The following is a 22,445-nucleotide window of genomic DNA, read 5'->3' on the forward strand; positions in this document are numbered from 1 at the left end:
TATTATTACTAGTACTGCTATTATTAACATTGTTTACTAATGGCTGTGTGATCACAGTGCAGTCAATCAACTCTGAAGCAAGGAACACAAAACTTTATTCTTATCCTCCTAGCTCCCTATTAGTTATGGGATGCAAAAGGGATCTCTCTGTGCTGTGCCCGCCTCACGGGGCTGGTTTGCATTACTGGCTTTGATGGCCTGGAAAAAGGAAACAATCCTTGGCTCACTTACTTGTGCCCCCAGAAATGTCTGCTGCATGCCCGCCTTCCTGCCACTGCCTGAGTGCTGTTGTTGTGGGGTATTGGGATCTGCTGCCTGGGACTTACTTCCCCATAGATCTATAGCACAGTGTGTGTGTGTGTGTGTGTGTGTGTGTGTGTGTGTGTGTAGCACCTCTCTGCCTGCCTCTCTGACCTCCTGGTGCCTGGGAGATGTAGATGGGCTGTGTGGGTCAACCCCGCAAGCCGCTTGCGTGCTTGCTCCCAGTGCTTCAGGCCAGGGCATAGCCACCGCCTGCTGCTGCCTCTCCTCTTCTGTGCCTGCCTCACAGGGACAGTTGTGTGTGTTTTGCTTTGACTCAGGGCATTAGTCCTTCCTGCACTCACCCTGTTTAGACTTCGTGAAGTTCCAGGTAAATTTTTGAAGTTTGGAAGAAGATTCATAAGGTTTATCTTTAAATACTCCCCAATTCATGGCATGTTAGGATTTTCTTTGAAATGCCCATGAATAAGGAAAGCCAATTTAGCTGTCTGCAGCTTTAAAAATCCCTGAGATATTTGGATTTCTGAAAATGGGGTGGGGGATTTTCAAAAATTCCCCAAAAATCAGTAGAGGCTCGGATTTCCTTCCAACTGGGCAGGAATGTGGATAAATGGATAAGCTCTCATGGTACCTATTCTTAGGTTTCTAACATGAAAACTGACGTTCTAGCATGGGATTTGAATTGGGGTGAGTTAAAAGGGAAAAAATCGCCAAAAATCAGGGGATGATGGGATTTGCTTGAAACTTGCCATGAATGTGGATCTAGATGGCATCTGTGAGGGTGCCCACTTCCAAGTTTGTATCTGTACAGATGTCAGAGTAAATCCCATTTCTGAAAACGGGGAGTAGGATTTTCAAAAATTCTTGAAAAATCAGTGGAGGCTCAGATTCCCTTCCAACTGGGCAGGAATGTGGATAAATGGATAAGCTCTCATGGTGCCAATTTTGAGCTTTCTAACGTTAACAGGAAAAAATGTTATAGGCATTTGGATTTCAATGCAAGTCTTTGGGGGGGGGGAAACGGAGCTCTGATTCGGATCCGGAGCTCCGCAGCGGAGCGGACCACTGGCGGATCAGCGCGGAGTGGACCCAATCCAAAAATTGCAGATTGGGATCCGAAGCTGATCGGGGGGGGTCCGTGCACAGCTCTAGTGTATAGCCAGTAGCTATGCCTCAGGAGAAATGGAGTGGAGAAATGGCCCAAAAGCTGGGGAACCACCCAAAGGTTGGTGTCCAGAGGAAAGGGCCAAGGGAAGGGGGGCAGGCAATGTAGCGAGCCAGACTGGCGTGCCCAGAAGGCTGGATTTGGCCCCCAACCCTGAGGTCCTGTGCCCCTACTGTAGGATATGCAAGAAAATGGAAATGCAGGTTGCTTACCTGTAACTGTAGTTCTTCAAGTGGTCATCTCTGCATTCACACATATGGGGCTCTGCACCCGCGCAGAGACCTGAACCAGAACCTCAAATAGCTAAGTATAACATTTTAGGCGGGAACCATCCCCCAATGCTACTGCGCATGTGCATGCGGTTCCCGCCTATACCTCAGTTTACAGGAGTCCGACATTGTGGCCCCATAAACTATGTATAAAAAAAGTAATACGATATAAGTCAGAGAATATGTTCAGATACACCACCAAGAGGGGATGGTGGGTGGGTTGTGTGAATGCATAGATGACCACTCGAAGAACTACAGTTACAGGTAAGCAACCTGCATTTCTTCTTCATGGTCTCTATGCATCACACATATGGGCGATGAGCAAGCTGACCTACCTGGAGGTGGGTTGGTGTGTCATCTTAGTATTTCAGAGAGGACCGCTCTTCCAAACGAACAATCCTGCCTTGCCCGGACATCAAGGTTATAATGTCTGATAAACGTGGATGGAGTTGACCATGTTGCTGTTTTGCATAAATCTTGTAGAGGAATACCCCTACGAAAAGCCACAGAAGTTGCTACAGCTCTAGTCGAGTGGGCTGTCACAGTGTCTGATAACTGCATGCTTGACAAAGAGTAAGCTATCTCAATAGTCTGAGTTATCCAGTGCGATAGGCGCTGACAGGATATAGGGAGACCCTTACGGGGTTCGCCATAGCAAACAAAAAGTTGCTATGTTTTCCTAAAGTTTTCAGTCCGTTTAGATGTAACGTAGAGTCCACTGGAGTTGTAGGACTAGGGAAGAAAGCAGGTAGCACAATATCCTGCGTGGTGTGAAAAGCCGACACTACTTTAGGGAGGAAGGCTATGTTGGTACAGAGTACAACCTTATCTTTATGAAAGGTTAGGTAAGGTCTTAAAGCCCTAAGCTCACTTACACATCGTGCAGAAGTTACTGCTACAAGGAATGCAACCTTAAAGGACAGCAGTCTTAGGTCAGTAGTGGCCAATGGCTCAAACGGTTTCCTTGTCAGAGCATGCAGTACTACCAACAGGCTCCAAGCCGGAACTATGTGTCTAGTTGTCGGTATCGAGTTTTTTAAACCCCGTAAGAATGTTTTTGTTACCGAGTGAGTGAAAGGTGGGAAGTTATCGACGCCCTTATGCGACGCCAAAATAGCTGCTAGATGGATGCTTATCGATGACAACTTCAGACCCCATTGGTGCAGGGAGGGCAGATACTCTAAGATATCCCTAATAGTGCAAGAGTCAGGTTGCAGATTTCTGCTCTTGGAAAAAATAGAAAATCTCCTCCATTTGCTAGCATAGGATTTTCTGGTCGATGGTTTACGAGATGCTAGCAATATCTCATCGATAGTAAGTGAGTTGCTATGCTTAGTGGGGGGGTGCACGGACCCCCCGCTCCGCTTCACTTGCAGATCTGCGATTTTTGGAGCGGGCCGCTTCGCCCCGCCCCCGCTCCGCCCACTTCCGCTCCGCTCCGCTCGGAGCGCCGGATCCGGATCGGAGCTCCGGTTTTCCCCCCCCCCCCATAGGCTTGCATTGAAAGCTAAAAAATTATACAACTTTTTTCTGTTCAAGTTAGAAACCTCACGTTTGGCACCATGACACCTCATGGGGGTATACACAAGCACGCCAAGTTTCAAAGCAATCCCATCATCCCCTGATTTTTGGGGAATTTTTGAAAATCGGGCACCCCATTCAAACCCCTTTCCATAGCTCCGTCAATTTGCACGTTAGAAACCTCAAACTCACCACCATGATAGCTTATCCATGTGTCCCCATGGACGCCAAGTTTCAAGGCAATCCCATCATCCCCTGATTTTTGGGGAATTTTTGAAAATCGGGCACCCCATTCAAACCCCTTTCCATAGCTCCGTCAATTTGCACGTTAGAAACCTCAAACTCACCACCATAATAGCTTATCCATGTGTCCCCATGGACGCCAAGTTTCAAGGCAATCCCATCATCCCATGATTTTTGGGGAATTTTTGAAAATCGGGCACCCCATTCACACCCCTTTCCATAGCTCCGTCAATTTGCACGTTAGAAACCTCAAACTCACCACCATGAAAGCTTATCCAGGGATACATACGCACGCTGAGACTCAAGCAAATCCCATCATCCCCTGATTTTTGGGGAATTTATGAAAATCCAACACCCCTTTCCATAGCTCCGTCAATTTTGCACGTTAAAAAAAAACCTCAAACTCACCACCATGAAAGCTTATCCAGGGATACATACGCCACACGCCAAGACTCAAGGCAGTCCCATCATCCCCTGTTTTTTGGCGGGGCTTAAACCTGCAAAATTTGGAACTTCCAAAACTCCAAGTGAGCGCAGGAAGGACTTCTCCCCTGAGTCAAAGCCACACACACACAACATCCCTGCAAGGTGGGCAGGGGAGGAGGGAGGGAAGGCAGGCAGGCATGCAGCTGGCATTTCTGGGGGCATAAGGAAGTGAGCCAAGGATAAGCCAGTAATGCATATAAAATGGAATAAATAAACAAATAAATAAACGAAGGAGGGGTAGAATTAAAAGCAGCAGTGTTGCTGAATAAACAGCAAGAAGAACTTTTTTAAAAAGGCTATATCTGTCTTTTACCAGCAATAGGGAGACGTGCCCGGGGGAGGGGGAAGCAGCTGCCAGTTCAGCTCAAGAAAGCCATTGCTTCACCATGAGAGCTCTGAGAAGTAAACACTCATTTCAACTCATAATAGGCATCGCTCCACCACTAAGAAGTAAATGCTCACTTCGACTCATGATAGGCATTGCTCCACCGTTTTACTCTCTTTGGAAGGCTCTGATGGCCTTCCAGTGCAGGAGAGAGTGGGGGCACGTCCACGATGAGATGCCCTAGGGGAGCTCATCCCCTTGCACCACATCTTTTCAGTTGTTCCCCAAAGTTAGGGTGGGTAGCAGTGCTGTGTTTCTATCTCTTATTCTTGGCTTAGTATATGATTTCAGGTTGTGTTTGTGCATTTGGTGGGGCTACTGTGTTAAAAAAACACGGGGAAAAGTCCGTTCAGATGAAGAAAGAGAAGTTTCCCAGAATCCCAAGTTACCTGTTTTGCCTATGCCTTCCTCTAACTTTGGGATCATGTGATCATGACCGGGAGCTGACTCTGCCCCTCAGCCCTTTGAAAAAGGTATTTTTCCCGCCGATTTTTCCAAAAATTCTAGCGCGCGACCGGCACCACGCAGAGACGTGAGAGTAGTCTCAAAATGACCCCCATCCACGACTCTCTGTGCACAAGAATTTTCAGAACGATAGCTTAAAAATCAACCCAGTTATCCCCGATTGTTTTCCTCAGTGCAATCCTATGGGCGAAAAGCCGAAAACCGCCGTTTGAGCCGCGCTGTCCCTGTTTGTTGACCCGATTTTTAAAAAATTCTAGCATGCGACCCGCACCACGCAGAGAGGTGAGAGTAGTCTCAAAATGACCCCCATCCACGACTCTCTGTGCACAAGAATTTTCAGAACGATAGCTTAAAAATCAACCCAGTTATCCCCGATTGTTTTCCTCAGTGCAATCCTATGGGCGAAAAGCCGAAAACCGCCGTTTGAGCCGCGCTGTCCCTGTTAGACGTAACTGGGGAGACCAGAGGCATACTTTGTTGCAGTTGCCTATCAGTATCTACAGCCACTCTCTCACATAGGGGGATGTCAGGCTGTACCGATCTTGTCGGTGTCAAGTCCCTGATCTCGCCCTCCAAGATTGATTCCAAAGGTCTCAGTAGCGAGGTTGGTACCGATGCTGGGCGGCTCGATACTGTAGCGCTCGGTATCAAAGAGCTGCATGGTGAGGAAGATTTGTTAGCGTCCTTTCTCTTTTTCTTCCTTTTCTGCAATTCTGCAGACTTTGGGGTCTGGGCTTTTTCTGAAATCTTTTTAGCCACAGAGCTCACCAAAGAGCGACCAGGCGTGAGAGGTATGTCCATCCTCTTTTCTGCCATGGTCGTTTCAGAGATGACAAACGTTTGTACACCAGAGCTCTGGTCTTCATCGATACTCTGTTGTGTAAGAGTAATGGTCTTCTTCGGGATTGAAGGTTTCTCCATGACTTTTTGGTTAGGAGCGTCAGTCGCCTTGAGGGCTTTTCCCCACAAGATGGCTCTCAGCCGATCAGCCCAGTTTTTGCGCGTCTGCTTTATGAAAGACATGCAATGATGGCACATTTCGACCTTATGGCCCTCACCAAGGCAGATTATGCAGAGCGAGTGGCCGTCAGTCGGAGGGAGTTTCGCCCGGCAGCTAACACATTTCCTAAAAGGAGCTTTTACTGCCATAGGCCCAACAGGCCCCAGCGACCCATGGATCACCGCGAAAATGAAAGTAAGAAAATCCTATATATATATAAATTTATTTATTTATTTATTTATTAGAAAGAAGTCAAGAGTAAGAAGCAAAGAAGAGAGATACTGAGAGAAAAGTACTAATCTACGGTAAGTATGAGAGGTTCTAAGGAAAAACGCTAAGAGGTCGGTTTTCTCAGTCTAGCCACAATGGCAGACGACGAAGAACTGAGGTCTAGGCGGGAACCGCGTGCACATGTGCAGTAGCGCTGGGGGATGGTTCCCGCCTAAAATGTTATATTTAACTGTTTGAGGTTCCGGTTCAGGTCTCCGCGCAGGCGCAGAGCCCCATATGTGTGATGCATAGAGACCACGAAGAAGAACTGAAGGGAGAACATTGGGCTCCTTTGTTTGAGTTTCCCTGTTGCAGATAATTTCACCAAATTTCCTGCCAATTCATCAGTCCAGTAGAAAATGTACAATGACACCTACTGAGAGGGACTCAGAAGAATGGAATAGATTGACTGTGGTGGTCGAAGCTGTCAGTTTGCTTCATCTTTGTTTGCTGTGCCAGTTTCATGCCCTCCTGGGCACCTTGCTGACAAACAGCTGCTCCTTCTTGCCCTAAAAAAAGGCAAGGATCCATTGTAAATAATTCTCTATGGCCAATTGGCTTGATGCTAGGAGGATGGCATTGTTCCTATTCCCTTACTGCCAAGAGCAATAAGAACAAACAGAAGTACGAAGAAAGCCAAAATCACCTGTCCATCCCAGAGACTTCCAAAGTACTGCGCCACAAATGGCAATTTTTAGCTTTATCACACCAGTGTTATACTGTGCAGTCACTGCGAATTGCATGCAAAGGACTCAGAAGTTTTCCAGCTTACAATCTTCTTTGATTGTGAAGTACTCCCCCACGCAGCCTGCCTTAATTGTGTTTCAAAGCCAAAAGATTCACCATATTAGCCCCTACTTTCTGAGCGTATCTTGCGAGCCACGGCTGCGGCGCCGGAGCAGGATTTTAAACAAATGCTTACATCTGCGTAAGCTTTAAAGATAAAGACACCAAAATTGGCACAGTAATAGATATTAGGGAGAGCTTTAAGCACACCAAATTTGAATTGAATTTGGTCATCCGTTGATTTTTTAATGTTTTTTTACATTTCCCCCCTTCCTGGTATGTGAAGGATGGCTGTCGCCCAGTAGCAAAAACAACAACAACAACCATGAAAGCTTAGTGCTATGGGGATAATCCGACAGAAGCAGGTATGTGGGATGAAGCTCAAAATCTCCTAAAACTATCATCACATGCCCTTTAATGGAAGGACTCATTGAAGTCCTGTAACTCACTGAAGTCTCACTGTAACTCACTGTTGTATACACTGAGTTACAGAAACAGAACAAATGAAATGTTTTTAGAGTCATTTGCTTTTCATAGTGCTAATTCCAGTTGTATGATGCATTTTTAGCAAAGGAATGTATTATTATTATTATTATTATTATTATTATTATTATTATTATTTGTATACTGGGCCTCAAGGCGGTATTACAAAGTTTAAAACATAAGAGAGCTCCGGCTATTGGGCGGTATAGAAATGTAATAAATAAATAAATAAATAAATAAATTTAAAACATAGGAAAAGAAATGTAAAAAAAAAGTTTAAAATACACAACAGAATTATAAGTCAGCAGGGGGAGAAAACAAAACAAAAATGTAACACTTCATTGTTGGATTTTGTTATGTACCTTCTTTTTTTATGTGTATGAAGACTTTGTTGATTGGGCCTGCCTGGCAATAGTCTGCAGATCTTACTCAACTGTCAGGTTCATTTTCTTTAGAAATGTGAGCGGGAATTATCTACCTGCTTCAAGCTTAACCAAGCGGCTCCATCCCTGGTCACGGAGAGTTCCCAGGCACACATCACAGAGCTGCTCCCGGAGGTGATGAGCGTTGTTGGTGTGGGACAAACAGCACAGAGGCAACCCCCCCAGTCAGCTGTGGCTTCAAATATGGTCATTCGCTGCACAAAGAAAGAAACATTCAGAAAAGCAGAAAAGCAGACCAGAAACAGAAATGCATAAGCAGACAGAGAAATTCTGAAACTGGTGTAATTCTGAAATCAGGACAAAATATGTTTAGTGACATATAGATTAAATGAAAGAATCATTTTGTTTTTCAAAAATATCCACACTGAGAGAATAAGTTCACTATTAGTATGCAGAACTGACTTATATTTGAAATTATAGGCTACTTTTCCACCAAAAAGCCTCCAAGATTTTTGAAATTACTTTCCAGAGGCATGTTTCCTGCCCCCCCCCCCATACCAATGTGGGCCTTTAAGGACCCCATCAGAGAGGGGGGAGGGGAAGCACACTTTCCGGAGCCTCCAGAAAGTGCACATTTCCTTTGCGGTGTTGATGGTGGCTCTGCCATTAACACAGCTGGGGGAGGGGCTGAAGCTAGGTCCTTGTTCGTGGGGGTGGGCGGCAGCGGTGGGCAGGCAAGCACTCACTGAGCTTTTTTCTCCTTTCTCTTTTACATTCCTTCTTTGTTCTCTGTCTCTTTATTTTGCTCCATAATATGGGGCTCAAGTATTTGTCCATTAGGGTCAAATACTTGAGCCCCATATTATGGCTATATCTGCTTCACACGCACTGATTAATGGGACCCCAGTGTCACATGCAGTAATGGCCCATATCAATGATATGTCCTTTACTCAGGCAGACCATGCAAGGGAGTGTCCATCAGTGGGGGAAGCTTACTCCCATCACAAACACACTTCCTAAATGGGGCTTTAACAGTCATACACCTGAAAGCGCCCTGCAACCAAATGAAAACTGCAAGGAAAATAAAATGCAAAATGGAAGGAGAGAAACAACAAGAAGAGAGAAAGGACTGAATAGAATTATCCTCAGAAAGTCAAAACAACTTGGAAGCCCCTCAGTCGAGTGCTACAATGGCGGTCAACAAAGAGCTGAGGGAAGAGGCTGGAACCCAAAGCGGCTGTGCAGTGGGGCGGTGTGGGAGGGGTCCCACTCAAATACTCCTCAGCTGTGGACGTTTTCTGAATCAAGGCTCCACGCACTCGCAGAACCAATACGTGTGAGGCACAGACCACGAAGAAGGAATTACGTTAACAAGATACAGACCAAGCTTTTGCCTAGTTCAGTTATTGATTCCAGTCAATTGCAAAGTTAATTTTGCAATGCGTCACCCCCCTGCCACCGCATCTCTCAGTGCCAGCAACTACTGGCCATACAACCCCTCAAAAAGCTGGACGCTATACATTAGGGAGTTTCTTGCAGCAGTATCCATAAATCTGCCATTAAATACCTTGTCTGATCCAGAGCTAGCCAGGCAACAGGTGAAATCATTGAATCCCCAGCAAAACACTTTATTCCACAGTGGTGGGAGCAAAATTTTGTTCTTTCCAACAGCCAAAATTCCCTTTTCAGTACAGACAATGTGACCAACAGGTCCTTGAGGTGCTTCTGCATAGGAGAAAGCAAGATAACTCTTTTATTGTTCCTGCTTCTGGAAATACATTTTAAAAAGAGAGAAATAAATCTACGGCTTGGATTTTATCCCACCAGGATATTTGATAACACTGGACTACACTGCAGGGTTGTCCACACAGTATTCTCTTTTAGCATATCCAGTAACATGGGTATAACAACACAGGACTACATAAGACTCTCAGTCGCTGTTTATTCCCCCAACCTACAATAACTACCATTCTTGCAAACATCTGCCTGATCCTGCGAAGGAGCCACGCCTGAGCGCTTGCGAGCCTTTGAGAGTCCTCCCTGACTTCCCTTTTCCCCACTGCGTGAATGGTGGCTGCCCTTAACTCAGCGGGGCGGGGGGGGGGGGGGGGATACACAATTTCCCCAAGCTTCAGAAATTGCATATTTTCTCCTCTAATGCCAGGGAGGGGATAGTTGGGGCAATCTCTTCTCTCCAGTTGACTGCTGATTGTAGAGATGAGATTTCCTGTTTCAGGGGAGAGGGGCCAAGAACTGCAGGAGAAACTGACAGGCCAGTCATCAGCCACACCTGCTCTAGCCCTTTTGTTCTCTCTATGGATATCTCTGCTTCTCTAAATATCAAGCAACACCGCGGCTTCCTTTATAGGCTGGGACATTGCCAGTTAGTCCCTTTTGTCAGCAGAGGCTGGCGTGCCAACTGTCCTGGATAGGAACAGCCTGACCACAGTAAGCTATGCTCTAGTAACATCTGGTATCAATTGCTGCAGTGCGAAGTGGTCTGGAAACTGCTTGGAAACTATAGTTAGAAGAGTTGCCCCAGCTGCAAGGCCATTTCCAAGCACAATTCAAGGGTCTGATGGTTACCTGATCTAGTGGGAAAAGGTTGCCATTTTGCTGGATGACTGGTGTCTAGCACACCGCCACCATCCCTCCATTCCAGCTCAATGAATTCTTCCATGTCTATGGTGCATCACAGAATCCATTCTAGTTTCCATGAAGCACTCCAGAGTTTTGGTTTAACAGAAAGTTTTTTTAACAGAAAGTTTTGTCCACCAAAACTCCATATGCATTAGGGATTACATTCTGGTGCTCTTTTTATCCTGAAATCCCCAGTCTATACCTTTGACAGTAACAGGTGAAAGCTTCAGCTTATGCAGGGCGCTAAGTGATGGACGCAGTTGCCCAGCTGGAGAAGGAAAGAGTATGCTTTCTCTCCCCACCAAATGCTTCCCCAGGGCATTCCTGGCTGGGTGTGGCTTGGTGAAGATCTGCAAAGAAGGAAAGCATAAAACAACAACAACAACAACAACAACAACAACAACAACAACAACAACAACATGATTATTAGAGTGTAGGTGGTGGAAAAATCACTCTGAGAATGAGCTGTACAAGCAAGGTGCTTTCTCAAGACTTACTCTGTGATGGCAGCAAAGAGGTATTTTCTCCCCCACTGTGTCTGCAGAGTTCATTGTGCTAGCTGAGCTTTTCTGTGTGGTTAGGAGCAGTGAAGGCTAAGTACTCACTGCGGCAGAGGGCAGCTAATAATAGGCAAAGCCAAGGGGGTGCAATAGGTGGAGTCAACAAGATTGCCTAGTTCTCACACTCTCTCTGCTCTGAAGCAGGAACCCATAGCAAAGTGAGGGGAGGCTGAGGCAACTTACCATTAAGATCATGCCTGCAAGTTGAAGCATAGGATCCTTGCCGCTTATTCTGCCTGGCCTGGTTACACCTGTTCCCAAAACGGGAGAAACAACTACTACAGTGACCCAAAAGATTCCCTTACCTGGAGTGAACCCTCCTCATGCTCATCAAAAAGCACCTCCTCAGAAGCAATGCAGAGGAGCCAGGAAGTGGACATGGTGAAGTTACAGAATGTGTAACTGTCCCTCCCTCCTCTTTATTCCAGCACTGTTCAGGAGACCAAATCTCAGGGTTCTGCTCATTTTTCTGGGCAATACTATAACAGCAAATCACACTCTGGGATGAAAATGAGATATATACTCTGTACTTGATGGCTCAAATGTCAGTATTACACAAACTGCACTCCCCCATGCATGTACCTGCTTTGGGATCTGTCCAAAGTTGCTGACAAATCCCAGGATGGTGTTTTTGATGAGTTGGTCATTGACATTGTCCATGTGTACTTGATCACCATAGAAATATGGGTGAAATACGTTCACAGCCTTCATTGCAGCTGGGCCATGCTGCTTGGAGCCAAAAATCAGATCTATCCAGTGATGGAGATGGGTGCTGACATAATTGCTTTCCAGTGCCTGAAACCAAACAGACAAAGCTCATTCAGAGTTACCTTGTTAGCAGGAATTCCAGACTACTTTTTGTAATTGTGAAGGGGCACCCTGTCACTTGACTGCCCAAGCAGGAGCCTGCAGTTTTTATACTGTTCCAGTTCCACAGTAATCCCTCAAGATGTGCAAGTTGCTTTGGTCATCAATGAGAAATATTAAATGGTCACATACCATCTCTTGGGCTACATCTAAGTCTTCCCAATTTAAAATGCTAGTGAGAATCAAATAATGGCTTATTTCATATATAAAAAAAACGTCAATTGGTGTATCTACAGTCAATGACAATGCTTGATGGAAGCTAGAGACAGGATGAGGTAGTGCAAGGACACTAGGATTTCCTCTCCTCTCTGTTCAGGAGAATCTCTGCTCTGCAAAGAATGCCAAGGGACTGCAAAAAGTTTGTTTGCTTACATGCACTTATTTAATCTAGGCTAAGCCAAAATGGAGAAGGATCTCTGTCAGTGGAGGCTGGTTGCTCTGATCTCAGTGGGGAGGTGACTCTGCTCCAAGTTTCGAGAGAGCTCCTTTAGAGTCCTGACTGAGGGCCCTTCCACACGCTGTACTGAAGGCGCATGCATGCGCCCCAAGTACGACCCCAAAACGATAGTGTGGACTACAGCCAGAAGAGACGGAGGAGGCGGCGGCTGGGGAATCCGGGCGTGTCCTTGCCACCGCCGCCACCCGCCTCCCCGCCGGCCTCCTGCTGCCGGGGTAAGAGCAACCCGGGTCGGAGAGCTCGGCGGAGGCGGAAGCTGAGCTCTCCGACCCGGGTCGCTCTTACCCAGGCAGCAGGAGGCTGGCGGGGAGGCGGTGGCGGCAAGGACGCGCCCAGATTCCCCAGCCGCCTCCTCCTCCGTCTCTTCTGGCTGTAGTCCACACTATCGTTTTGGGGTCGTACTTGGGGCGTATGCATGCACCTTCAGTACGGCGTGTGGAAGGGCCCTGAGACCTGGAGTGGATTAAAACACACAAATCCCCTTGACATTGGTGCTACCAGTCTCCACTGATCTATGCAAAGGAACAAAAGTGACCCCCATTTTTGTATTTAGTTTGGTTTTAGGATGCTACGGGGATAAGACTTATGTATGTGTTTGTCAGTTACAGCCGAAAGGTTAATAATTTAGAAGTGAAAGAAGTTCAGGAAATTTACTCAGGAAATGAAGAGATTATAAAGTCCAACAGAAGGTTAGAAAATAGAAGAGGGGAAAGCAGAGAGAGGGGAGTGGGGAGGAAAGAAGGTCAGAGTCCTAGAGGAAAGGAAGAATCAGAGTTGCTGAAACTAGAAAACTGGTTGAGAGAGCATTGGACTTTGGACCATAAGATTTTGCTTGGATAAGGGACCTAGATATAATAGGAACACAGTCTAAAAATGAGTTACACTGGATGTGTTAATCCATGGTTATTTTATTACTCTGTTCCTCATACATTTTTTTGTGCGGTAGGTGTGTGTGTATTCATTCACATTTTAAAATTTTCATATTGACATTTTTCTTCAGTAAAATGTTAAATATTGTTGTTTGAAACTTTGTGGTATCCTTTTTTGGGGTTACCCACCCAGTGTCTAATAGACAACCCTGGACTTCCTATCAATATGTCTACTTAGACAACAACTTACTGAGCTTCAGGCCCCACAAATGATCCTACTACACAAATCCATTGTTGAAGACCCTCAAAGATATATACAGACAGGTGGGGGGCTTCTGTCCCTGCTGTGGCATTCTGGGGAGGAGTTCTTATTTTGTTTATTTTTGGCTGGACTTTGGCAGCCTAATCATTACAAATGCAGTGGGCCTATTGGGGATAGAAATGGTAGGAAAATTCCTAAGCAGAGTGGAGTGCCCTGTACCACCTGCAATATGGCTGCTTCACCCTCTGCAATCCTGGATGACCCACCAGAGGCCATGTTACAGGCCATCTTTCCTGATGTCTCAATTAGACCAATTGCAAAAGCAGACAGGCATGGCAGAAATGTGAGTTTCTGCTATGGAAGATTGGGAACAGGCAATACAAACATCTCTAAAAACACTGCAGGCCAATAATGCCACATTGCAAATGAAGCTGTCTGACTATAGCTTTCTGGGTGAAGATCTCACAGGAATAATATGAGAAGAGTGGTAAATCAATTAATGGGAAGAACAGGGTAACTGACTATGTTTGTGGCGAATATGCTGAGAGAGGTCTTGGAACTACTGGATGGTTATACCTTAGAGATTGAACTTGCACACAATAATAATAATAATAATAATAATAATAATAATAATAATTTATTTATTTATTTATTTATAATACTTATACCCCGCTCCTCAGCCAAAAAAGGCTCTCTAATTTATTTCTTAGAGATTGAACTTGCACACAATAATAATAATAATAATAATAATAATAATAATAATAAATTATTTCTTACCTGCCTCTCCATTCCCTATCCCCCCTCATCAAGTTATAAACATCCACAAGTGATCATCATAAAATTCCAGCGCTTCCCCACCAAAGAGGATATTTTAAAATGAGCTTGTGAAAAAGGAACATTGTACTAGGGATCTAATGATACATGTATTATGACCTTTCCAGGTGCCTCAAAAGATGTGGTGCAAACAGGCAAACCTTTACAAGGTCAAGGAGAATGGCATGTGATCATAACATGCCTACAACCTTTGCTTTCATGTGTGTTCTGTGTTCAGCATGATGGATGGTTTCACTCCTTCAAGACAGTTCCAAAAGCAGAAGACCTTGTTAGGACTAGATACACATACACCCGCCCCAGCAGCACACCAAATCAGAATGAGGCAATAAGCATATTCTTTAGAAAATTGATCCAACTTTCCTACAGATTTACTCTACATGGACTCAGGATTATTTTCCCAGAAGGACAGGTTTAGAACAGGTTCAGAGGAGAGCAACAATAAAGAATTCTTTAAATATATCAGAAGCAGGAAACCAGCAAGGGAAGCAGTTGGACCGTTGGATGACAATGGACTGAAGGGAGCACTGAAGGAGGGCAGGGAGATTGGAGAGAAGCTGAATGAATTCTTTGCATCAGTGTTCACAGCAGAGGATACAGGACAGATGCCTGTGCCTGAACTGTTGTTTTCAGGAATGGAGTCTGAGGAACTGAGGCAAATAGTGGTGACAAAAGATGAAGTTCTCAACCTTATTGACAAATTGAAAGCAAATAAATCACCAGGCCCAGATGGTATCCCTCCTAGAGTTCTCAAAGAACTAAAATATGAAATTGCAGACCTCCTCACAAAAATATGCAACATGTCCCTAAGCTCAGCCTCTGTACCAGAGGACTGGAAGATGGCCAATGTAACACCAATTTTCAAAAAGGGATCCAGGGGGGATCCAGGAAATTACAGGATGGTCAGTTTGACATCTGTTCCAGGTAAATTGGTTGAAAGCATTATTAAAGACAAAATTAGTAAGCATATAGAAGGACAGATCCTGCTGAAAAAGAATCAACACGGCTTCCACAAAGGTAAGTCCTGTTCACTAATCTACTAGAATTCTTTGAGAGTGTCAACAAAAATCTAGATGGGGTGATCTGGTGGACATTTTTTACTTGGACTTCCATAAGACTTTTGATAAAGTCCCCTACCAAAGTCTCCTGAATAAACTTAGTAGTCATGAAATAAGAGGAGCGGTCTTCTTATGGATCAGTAACTGGTAAAGAACAGAAAGCAGAGAGTAGGAATAAATGGTCAATTCTCCCGATGGAGGGAAGTAAATAGTGGGGGGTCCCACAGGGGTCAGTATTGGGTCCAATTCTTTCCAACTTGTTCATAAATGATCTAGAATTAGGAGTGAGCAATGAAGTGGCCAAGTTTGCCGACGACAACAAAATATTTAAGGTTGTTAAAGCACAAAGGGATTGTGAAGAGCTCCAAAGCGATCTCTCAAAGCAGGGAGAGTGGGTGTACAAATGGCAGATGTGGTTCAATGTAAGGAAGTGTAAGGTGATGCACGTTGGGGGGGAAAAACCCAACTTCAAGTATAACCTAATGGGATCTGAGCTGGTGGTGACCAAACAAGAGAGATCTTGGGATTTGGGTGGACAGCTCGATGAAAATGTCCACCCAGTGTGCGGCCGCAGTAAACAAGGCAAACTCCATGTTAGGCATTATAAGAAAAGAAATAAAACGGTCAGTATCATACTACCCTTATACAAATCTATAGTGCAACCACACTTGGTATACTGTGTACAGTTCTGGTCACCACACCTAAAAAAGGATATGATAGAGCTGGAAAAAGTGCAGAAAAGGGCAACTAAAATGATTAAGGGGCTGGAGCATCTCCCATATGAGGGAAGGTTACATCAACTGGGATTGTTTAGCTTGGAACAAAGGCGGCTAAGGGGAGACATGATAGAGGTGCACAAAATTATGCATGGTATGGAGAGTGTGGATAGTACTATCTCCAGTATTCGAGGCAGTAAGCTTGTGTGCACCAGTTGCTGGGGAACATGGGCGGGAGGGTGCTGTTGCACCATGTCCTGCCTTGTTAGTCCCTGGCCGATGGCTGCTTGGCCACTGTGTGAACAGAGTGCTGGACTAGATGGACCCTTGGTCTGATCCAGCATGCCACTTCTTGTGTCTTATGATAGAGAGACTTGAGGACATGCCCTATGAAGACAAGATGAAGGAACTTGGGATGTTCAATCTGAAGAAAATAAGACTGAGAAAAGACATGTTAACAGTGTTCAGGTATCATTATTATTATTATTATTATTATTATTATTATTATTATTATTAATTTATTTATATAGCACCATCAATGTACATGGTGCTGTACAGAGTAAAACAGTAAATAGCAAGACCCTGCTGCATAGGCTTACAATCTAATAAAATCATAGTAAAACAATAAGGAGGGGAAGAGAATGCAAACAGGTACAGGGTAGGGTAAGCAGGCACAGGGTAGGGTAAAACTAACAGTAGAAAGTAACAGCAGAAGTCTGCACAACATCAAGTTTTAAAAGCTTTAGGAAAAAGAAAAGTTTTTAGTTGAGCTTTAAAAGCTGCGGTTGAACTTGTAGTTCTCAAATGTTCTGGAAGAGCGTTCCAGGCGTAAGGGGCAGCAGACGAAAATGGACGAAGCCGAGCAAGGGAAGTAGAGGCCCTTGGGCAGGCGAGAAACATGGCATCAGAGGAGCGAAGAGCACGAGCGGGGCAATAGTGTGAGATGAGAGAGGAGAGATAGGAAGGAGCTAGACCGTGAAAAGCTTTGAAGGTTAACAGGAGAAGTTTATAGTGGATTCTGAAGTGAATTGGAAGCCAATGAAGTGAATTGGAAGGGTGCTACAAGGAAGATGGTCAAGAACTATTTTCCAGTGTTCCAGAAATTAGCACCCAAAATAATGGGAATAAGTTACAGATACCTAGATTTTGATTAAATATATAGGAAAAATTCCTGAGAGTAAGGTCTGTACAACAGTGGAACACTCTACCTATGGAGATAGTGGGTTCTCCATCTCTGGAGACTTTTAAGAAGGGACTGGACAGCTACCTATCATAGATCGTTTTTAAATTTTGTATACTTTTTAATGTTTACTCCTTTAACTTTTGTGAACAGCTCAGAGAGCTTCAGCTGTGAGGCGGTATATAAATGTAATAAATAAATAAATAAATAAATATGGTTTGATTAGTTTTCCTGCACATTGCAGAGGGTTGGACTAGATTAGGGCTGTGCTCTGCTTCACTTCGCTTCATAGAAGTGACATTGGATCGGCCTGATTCGCCTCCGCCAAAGGCAGAGACGGATTGGGTTGAGTGTGACGCAAACTGCCGTGAAGCAAGTTACCCCTTTGCAGAGCGATCCACTTAGTCGCGAGGCTCTGCCCGGCATTTTGGAACTTTTTCCACAAAGGATTGCATTGGGTGAAAGAACGCCTATAACTTCTTTGTTTTTAAAGCTACAACTCTGAAACTTACTGAGCTTAGAGAGTGATGATTGGGGGTCATTTGTGTCAATTTTCAGAATTTTTCATCACGCTGTTTGCTTGCAATTAATTTTTATTGAGTGGGTAAAACGGGAGGGGTGAAACCTTTTTTTTCACCATTGAGAGACAGATTCATTTCCCAATCGTGATGAGAAGTGATCACCTCATGTGAAGCATCCTCCAATCCCAATGTTGGAGGAGGGGGGGGGGGACTAAGCCAGAGGCATACAGAGAAACTTTTCTCCCTGGGTTCATTTTTGAAGTGTTTAACCTGAGAGGAAGATTCTTATTTAGGTTTATCTTTAAATATTCCCCAAAAATCAGGGCATGATTGGATTTCCTTCAAAATGGGCAAGAAGAAGGATCGATGTGTCAGCTCTCATGGTTGCCAGTTGCCTGTGTGCATCTTGAAAAATGACATAGATGTATGCAGATTTGAAAATGGGGGTGATGGTTGAGGGTTAAAACATTAAAAATTCTCTAAAAATCAGGGGATGATCGGATTTCCTTCAAAATGGGCATGAATAAGGATACATATATAAGCTCTCATGGTACCCATTTTGATGTTTCTAACTTTAAAAGTGACGGAGATGTATGCACTTTTGTTAATTGGGGTTAGGGTTGAGGGTTAAAACTTTAAAAATTCCCCAAAACTCAGGGCATGCTCAGATTTCCTTCAAAATGGGCATGAATAAGGATCTAGGTGGGAGCTCTGATGGTGGCCAGTTAGAGGTCTGTATCTGGAAAAATGACGGAGATAACTGCATTTCTGAAAATGGGGGGAATCTTTTAAATATTCCCCCAAAATCAGGGCATGCTCGGATTTCCTTCAAAATGGGCATGAATAAGGATCTATGTGAAAGCTCTCATGATGCCCATTTTGATGTCTCCAACTTTAAAACTAAAAAAGTTTTAGGCAGTTGACATTTTCAATGCAAGTCTATGGGGGAAAACACGGAGCTCTGATCTGGATCCGGAGCCCTGCCGCGGAGCGGACCATTGGTGGATTGGGCCACAGCAGAGCGGACCTGATCCTAAAGTTGTGGATTGGGATCTGGAGCAGAACGGGGGGTCCATGGAAAGCCCTAGACCAGATGATCCTTGTGGTCCCTTCCAACTCCACAATTCTATGATTCTGGTTTGCTTTTTCTTAAGATAATTTTTTAGTGTTTGAGGGGAATTGACATTAGTTTGCGAAATTTAAACAAGCATAAAAGAGTGCTTTGTAATTTAAAAGAGCTTAATGCTGATGTGATGGCAGAAGGTGATTAGCTGTTCAGAAGGGCCTGGGTTAGTGAGGTTCACATAACAGATACTTTGACAAGGTCCAAAGGGTTTGCGATTCTAATCCATAAATGACTTTCTTTTTCATTGCAACATGTGATTATTGGTCTTGAAAGTTGCTTTTTTATTTTGGTTGGGAAATATATGGACAAACTAATTGCTATGATTAATGTATATAGGCCTAATTCTCCTGCTGTGTTTCACAAATGTTTTAGTAAATTGGTTGATATGGCTGATGATTATTTCATTGTGAGTGGGGATTTTAATGAGATCTTAGATCCTTTCCTGGATAGGAGTATGCCCGCCCCTAAGAACTGAACAGTGGTGAGACTCTACTTCTTTGCTGCAGAAAATAAACGCTCATAAGATTGATTTCAGACCATGCCCCAGTATGTTTCAGACCATGCCCCAGTATGTTCAGAGTCACAACATTCAGATTTGCCTAGGCCTCCTTGTCTGGCATCTTAATGTTTCCGTTTTGAATAATGAAATGTTTAAATCTCAGATTTCCACTGAATTGTCCTAGTATTTTAACATGAATGAGTGGGAAGACAGCAAAGCTTTTATAAGGAGTTGAATTATTGCCTATGTTTCATACAAGAAAACACTTAAAAAGACACAATAAGTATTTTTAAACAGGAAGTTGAAATCTTTCATAACCCAGTTCACCATTTCCCCACTTTAAAATGCAATAGGTTGGAGACCATCATTATGTTAGAATCATACATCGGGGTAATGGTTATTACAATCACTACTGTTCCTGCTGTTAATGTCATCACCATTATTATTATTATTAGTGATGGTAGTGGTAGTAGTATTACTACTGTTATTATTTTTACTATTATTTTATTTTCTCTCTCTTTATTGTGTTGTGTAACCCCCTTGATATTTTATGGGGGCCTCTTGTTTATGCCTCTTTAAAGTTCAAAGTTCAGTAGGGAATCTGTGAGTTTGTGATAAAGCTGGATGTTGAGAGAGCCCATATCTGGAAGCAGTTTGAAAGGTTTAGTGATGTGCTAACAGCCTGCAATGCTGGTTAAAATGTTGTTTTTATTTCTCCTTATCTTACCATTTGTTAGTGTGATTGTTTTTGTCTGTTGGTTGAATGACTGAATGTTTGCTAGATTTTTTTATTAGTTGTCCTTCCATTCTATATGTTGTACATATGTAAATTATTATATTTTATAGAGAGTCTGTGCTATTCTCTTGGTACACTGTTTGAAATAATGGGTTCAATATTTGACAAGCGATATGCTTTCATCTTCCACTCATGGAACAGGGTATTCCTGATAGGGATGCATGAGAAATTCATTTCGGTTGGGAAACGTGGGAAATTCATTTTTACCAGAATTTCCCAAACTAGCAGCTCCTGCACCCAAATACAGACTTGAATGCAATTTGTGGTCAAACTCCATACATTTCTGAGTTTGCACTGTGATTCATGGACCCAAAAATTTATTCAACAGCACATGCACTCCGCACTGAAAAGCGGGGGCTTGATGGACCTCCAACGGTGCAGTTACGAGGTGGTTCAAAAACTGACGGAAACCCACAGTATGGTTAGAAGATCATTCAGCGCCCCAAAGAGAACCATATCTGAAGGTTTTTTAGGCAACGTGAGAAGGCTCGTTCCATGTTGACAATGGACAACTAACTGAACACTTCCATATTAGGAAAACACTGATGGGTGATGAGGGAGGGAAGGGTAGTTTTGAGATTGACATCTGTGGCTAACCAATAGCCACAATCTCCTCCCTGTCCCCTCTCCAATCACGTCGCTTAGGGAGAGGAATTGGAAATTATATAAACAGAAAGAGCCCGTAGTGCTCTTTCACAATGCGGCTGAGGCTGACTGAATGTCATGGACATGGGAAAGTTCTATCAGCTTTCCCTAGCACTTTCCTAACTGGGGGCATTTTGAAGCCCCTTCTGCCCATCCCCCACTGGTCTAGCGTGGCCTGCCTTTGGGTGGGGGACAGGAGACTTACCCACAGCATTGCCACTGCTGCTGCTGTCATCCTGAGACTGAACACTGGCTTGAAGGGGGTGCAGCCTCTTAAGATCTAGCATACCTGGGATCCGCTGCCACCAAAGAAAAATGATCCCAGGCACTAGACTTCCATTTTGCAGGTGGAGCCTCAAAAGCACCCGCACCCAACTTCTGTTGCACTTCAGAAGGACCAGCAGCAGCAGCAACAGCAGACAAAAGGATGCACCTAATTTTTTTAGAAGAAACACAACCAGAGCCAGCTTTCTTTGTTGGAGGTTCTTTTCTCTCTGTCTGCTTTTATTAGCTTCTTCTTGTAGTACCACCCCACACTCCCCTTTGTGTGTGTGTGTGTGTGTGTGTTCTTGTTCCATACATGGAGATAGGGGACTTTGAGGTTTCTAGTTTCTGAAAGTTCTGCAAGCTCTCTTGAGAGAAAATGAAGTGAATCTGAAGTGTGTGTGTGTGGGGGGGGAGTAGTTGGAGGGTTTTAAAAAATATATATCCTAAAAATCAAGGCATGAAGGGATCTGCATCCAACATGGCATGGCTAAAGCCCTATTTAAGATCTACCAGGGTGCCATGTTTCATCTCTTTAAAAATGACACAGATGTAAGCATTTTTGTTAATTAATTCTCATTGACACTAATAGAGTGGTTCTCCAAAAATGGAGCGGTTTTCTGCCAGTTAATCTGATGGCACACCCCTAACATTTACTAAATTTGGGGAAATGCACAAGAAAACGCGCATCTATTTTCATGCAAAAAGAAAAATTAAAGCTCTAACTGTCAGAAGTAGCTTTGACTTGGAGTGATAAAAACCTCGATGAGCTCAGTTGCTGCTGTGTTGCACATGCCTAGTTACTAGCATGCCTGTTTCACAAAAAAACTTAAACTGACTCAATAGAGGCCCCCACTTTTAGATATTTTGAAGGGAACATTCTGAAAAGGCTGCATAAACGTTTGTTTTGTTAGAACGGTCCTCAATAATATCATCAGCCATATAACCTTGTGAAGGAAAAGAAATGTCTTCCATTATTTCTTGGGTCTCCAAAATGGAACCTGCAGGCATCACTGTGCCCACAAGGCGAGGTAAGGTGACTGCCAAGCTATTTTCCCTCTCTGCAAATGAATGGAGAGATTTCTTCAGTGACTTGTAAAGGGGGGAAGTCCTCCTTGGGGCAACATGTAGGGATGCTGGGGCTCAAGGCTCTGTGATTTCTTGCTGGCTTGGCCTCCTGAACTAGAGTCCATTCCCCCCTCCACTTGCCTGACTTAGTACGCATCGAGTTGGGTAAGCATGGCGGTCCCTGCTGGTCTGCCAAGCCATAAAATGGTGGCTTGGCTCTACAAAAAAAAGGCTGAGCTGCCATTTTGTGGCTGAGCAGAGGAGTGGGATGCCAATTTCTGGCAGATGGGGCTTTCCCCCTTCTTATTGAAGTGAACAGAGTGATTCCTCCATTCACTTGAATAGGGAAGGGAAAATGTCATCCTTGCT

General features: G+C 44.1%; 1 protein-coding gene across 1 annotated transcript in view; it reads right to left on the reverse strand.

The window, feature by feature from the left end:
- The window catches only part of LOC134399367 (WD repeat- and FYVE domain-containing protein 4-like), a 116,911-nt gene that overhangs the window by 54,165 nt on the left and 40,301 nt on the right, over positions 1-22,445 (reverse strand). The window contains exons 6-9 of the mRNA XM_063127390.1: positions 11,500-11,712; positions 10,560-10,707; positions 9,285-9,442; positions 7,813-7,971 (exon numbers count right to left, since the gene is read on the reverse strand). Coding sequence (XP_062983460.1) covers positions 7,813-7,971; positions 9,285-9,442; positions 10,560-10,707; positions 11,500-11,712 — 678 coding nt within the window. The remainder of the gene's footprint in view (positions 1-7,812; positions 7,972-9,284; positions 9,443-10,559; positions 10,708-11,499; positions 11,713-22,445) is intronic.

The sequence above is a fragment of the Elgaria multicarinata genome, chromosome 5 (assembly GCF_023053635.1).
Source record: "Elgaria multicarinata webbii isolate HBS135686 ecotype San Diego chromosome 5, rElgMul1.1.pri, whole genome shotgun sequence".
Classification (NCBI taxonomy): Eukaryota; Metazoa; Chordata; class Lepidosauria; order Squamata; family Anguidae; genus Elgaria; species Elgaria multicarinata.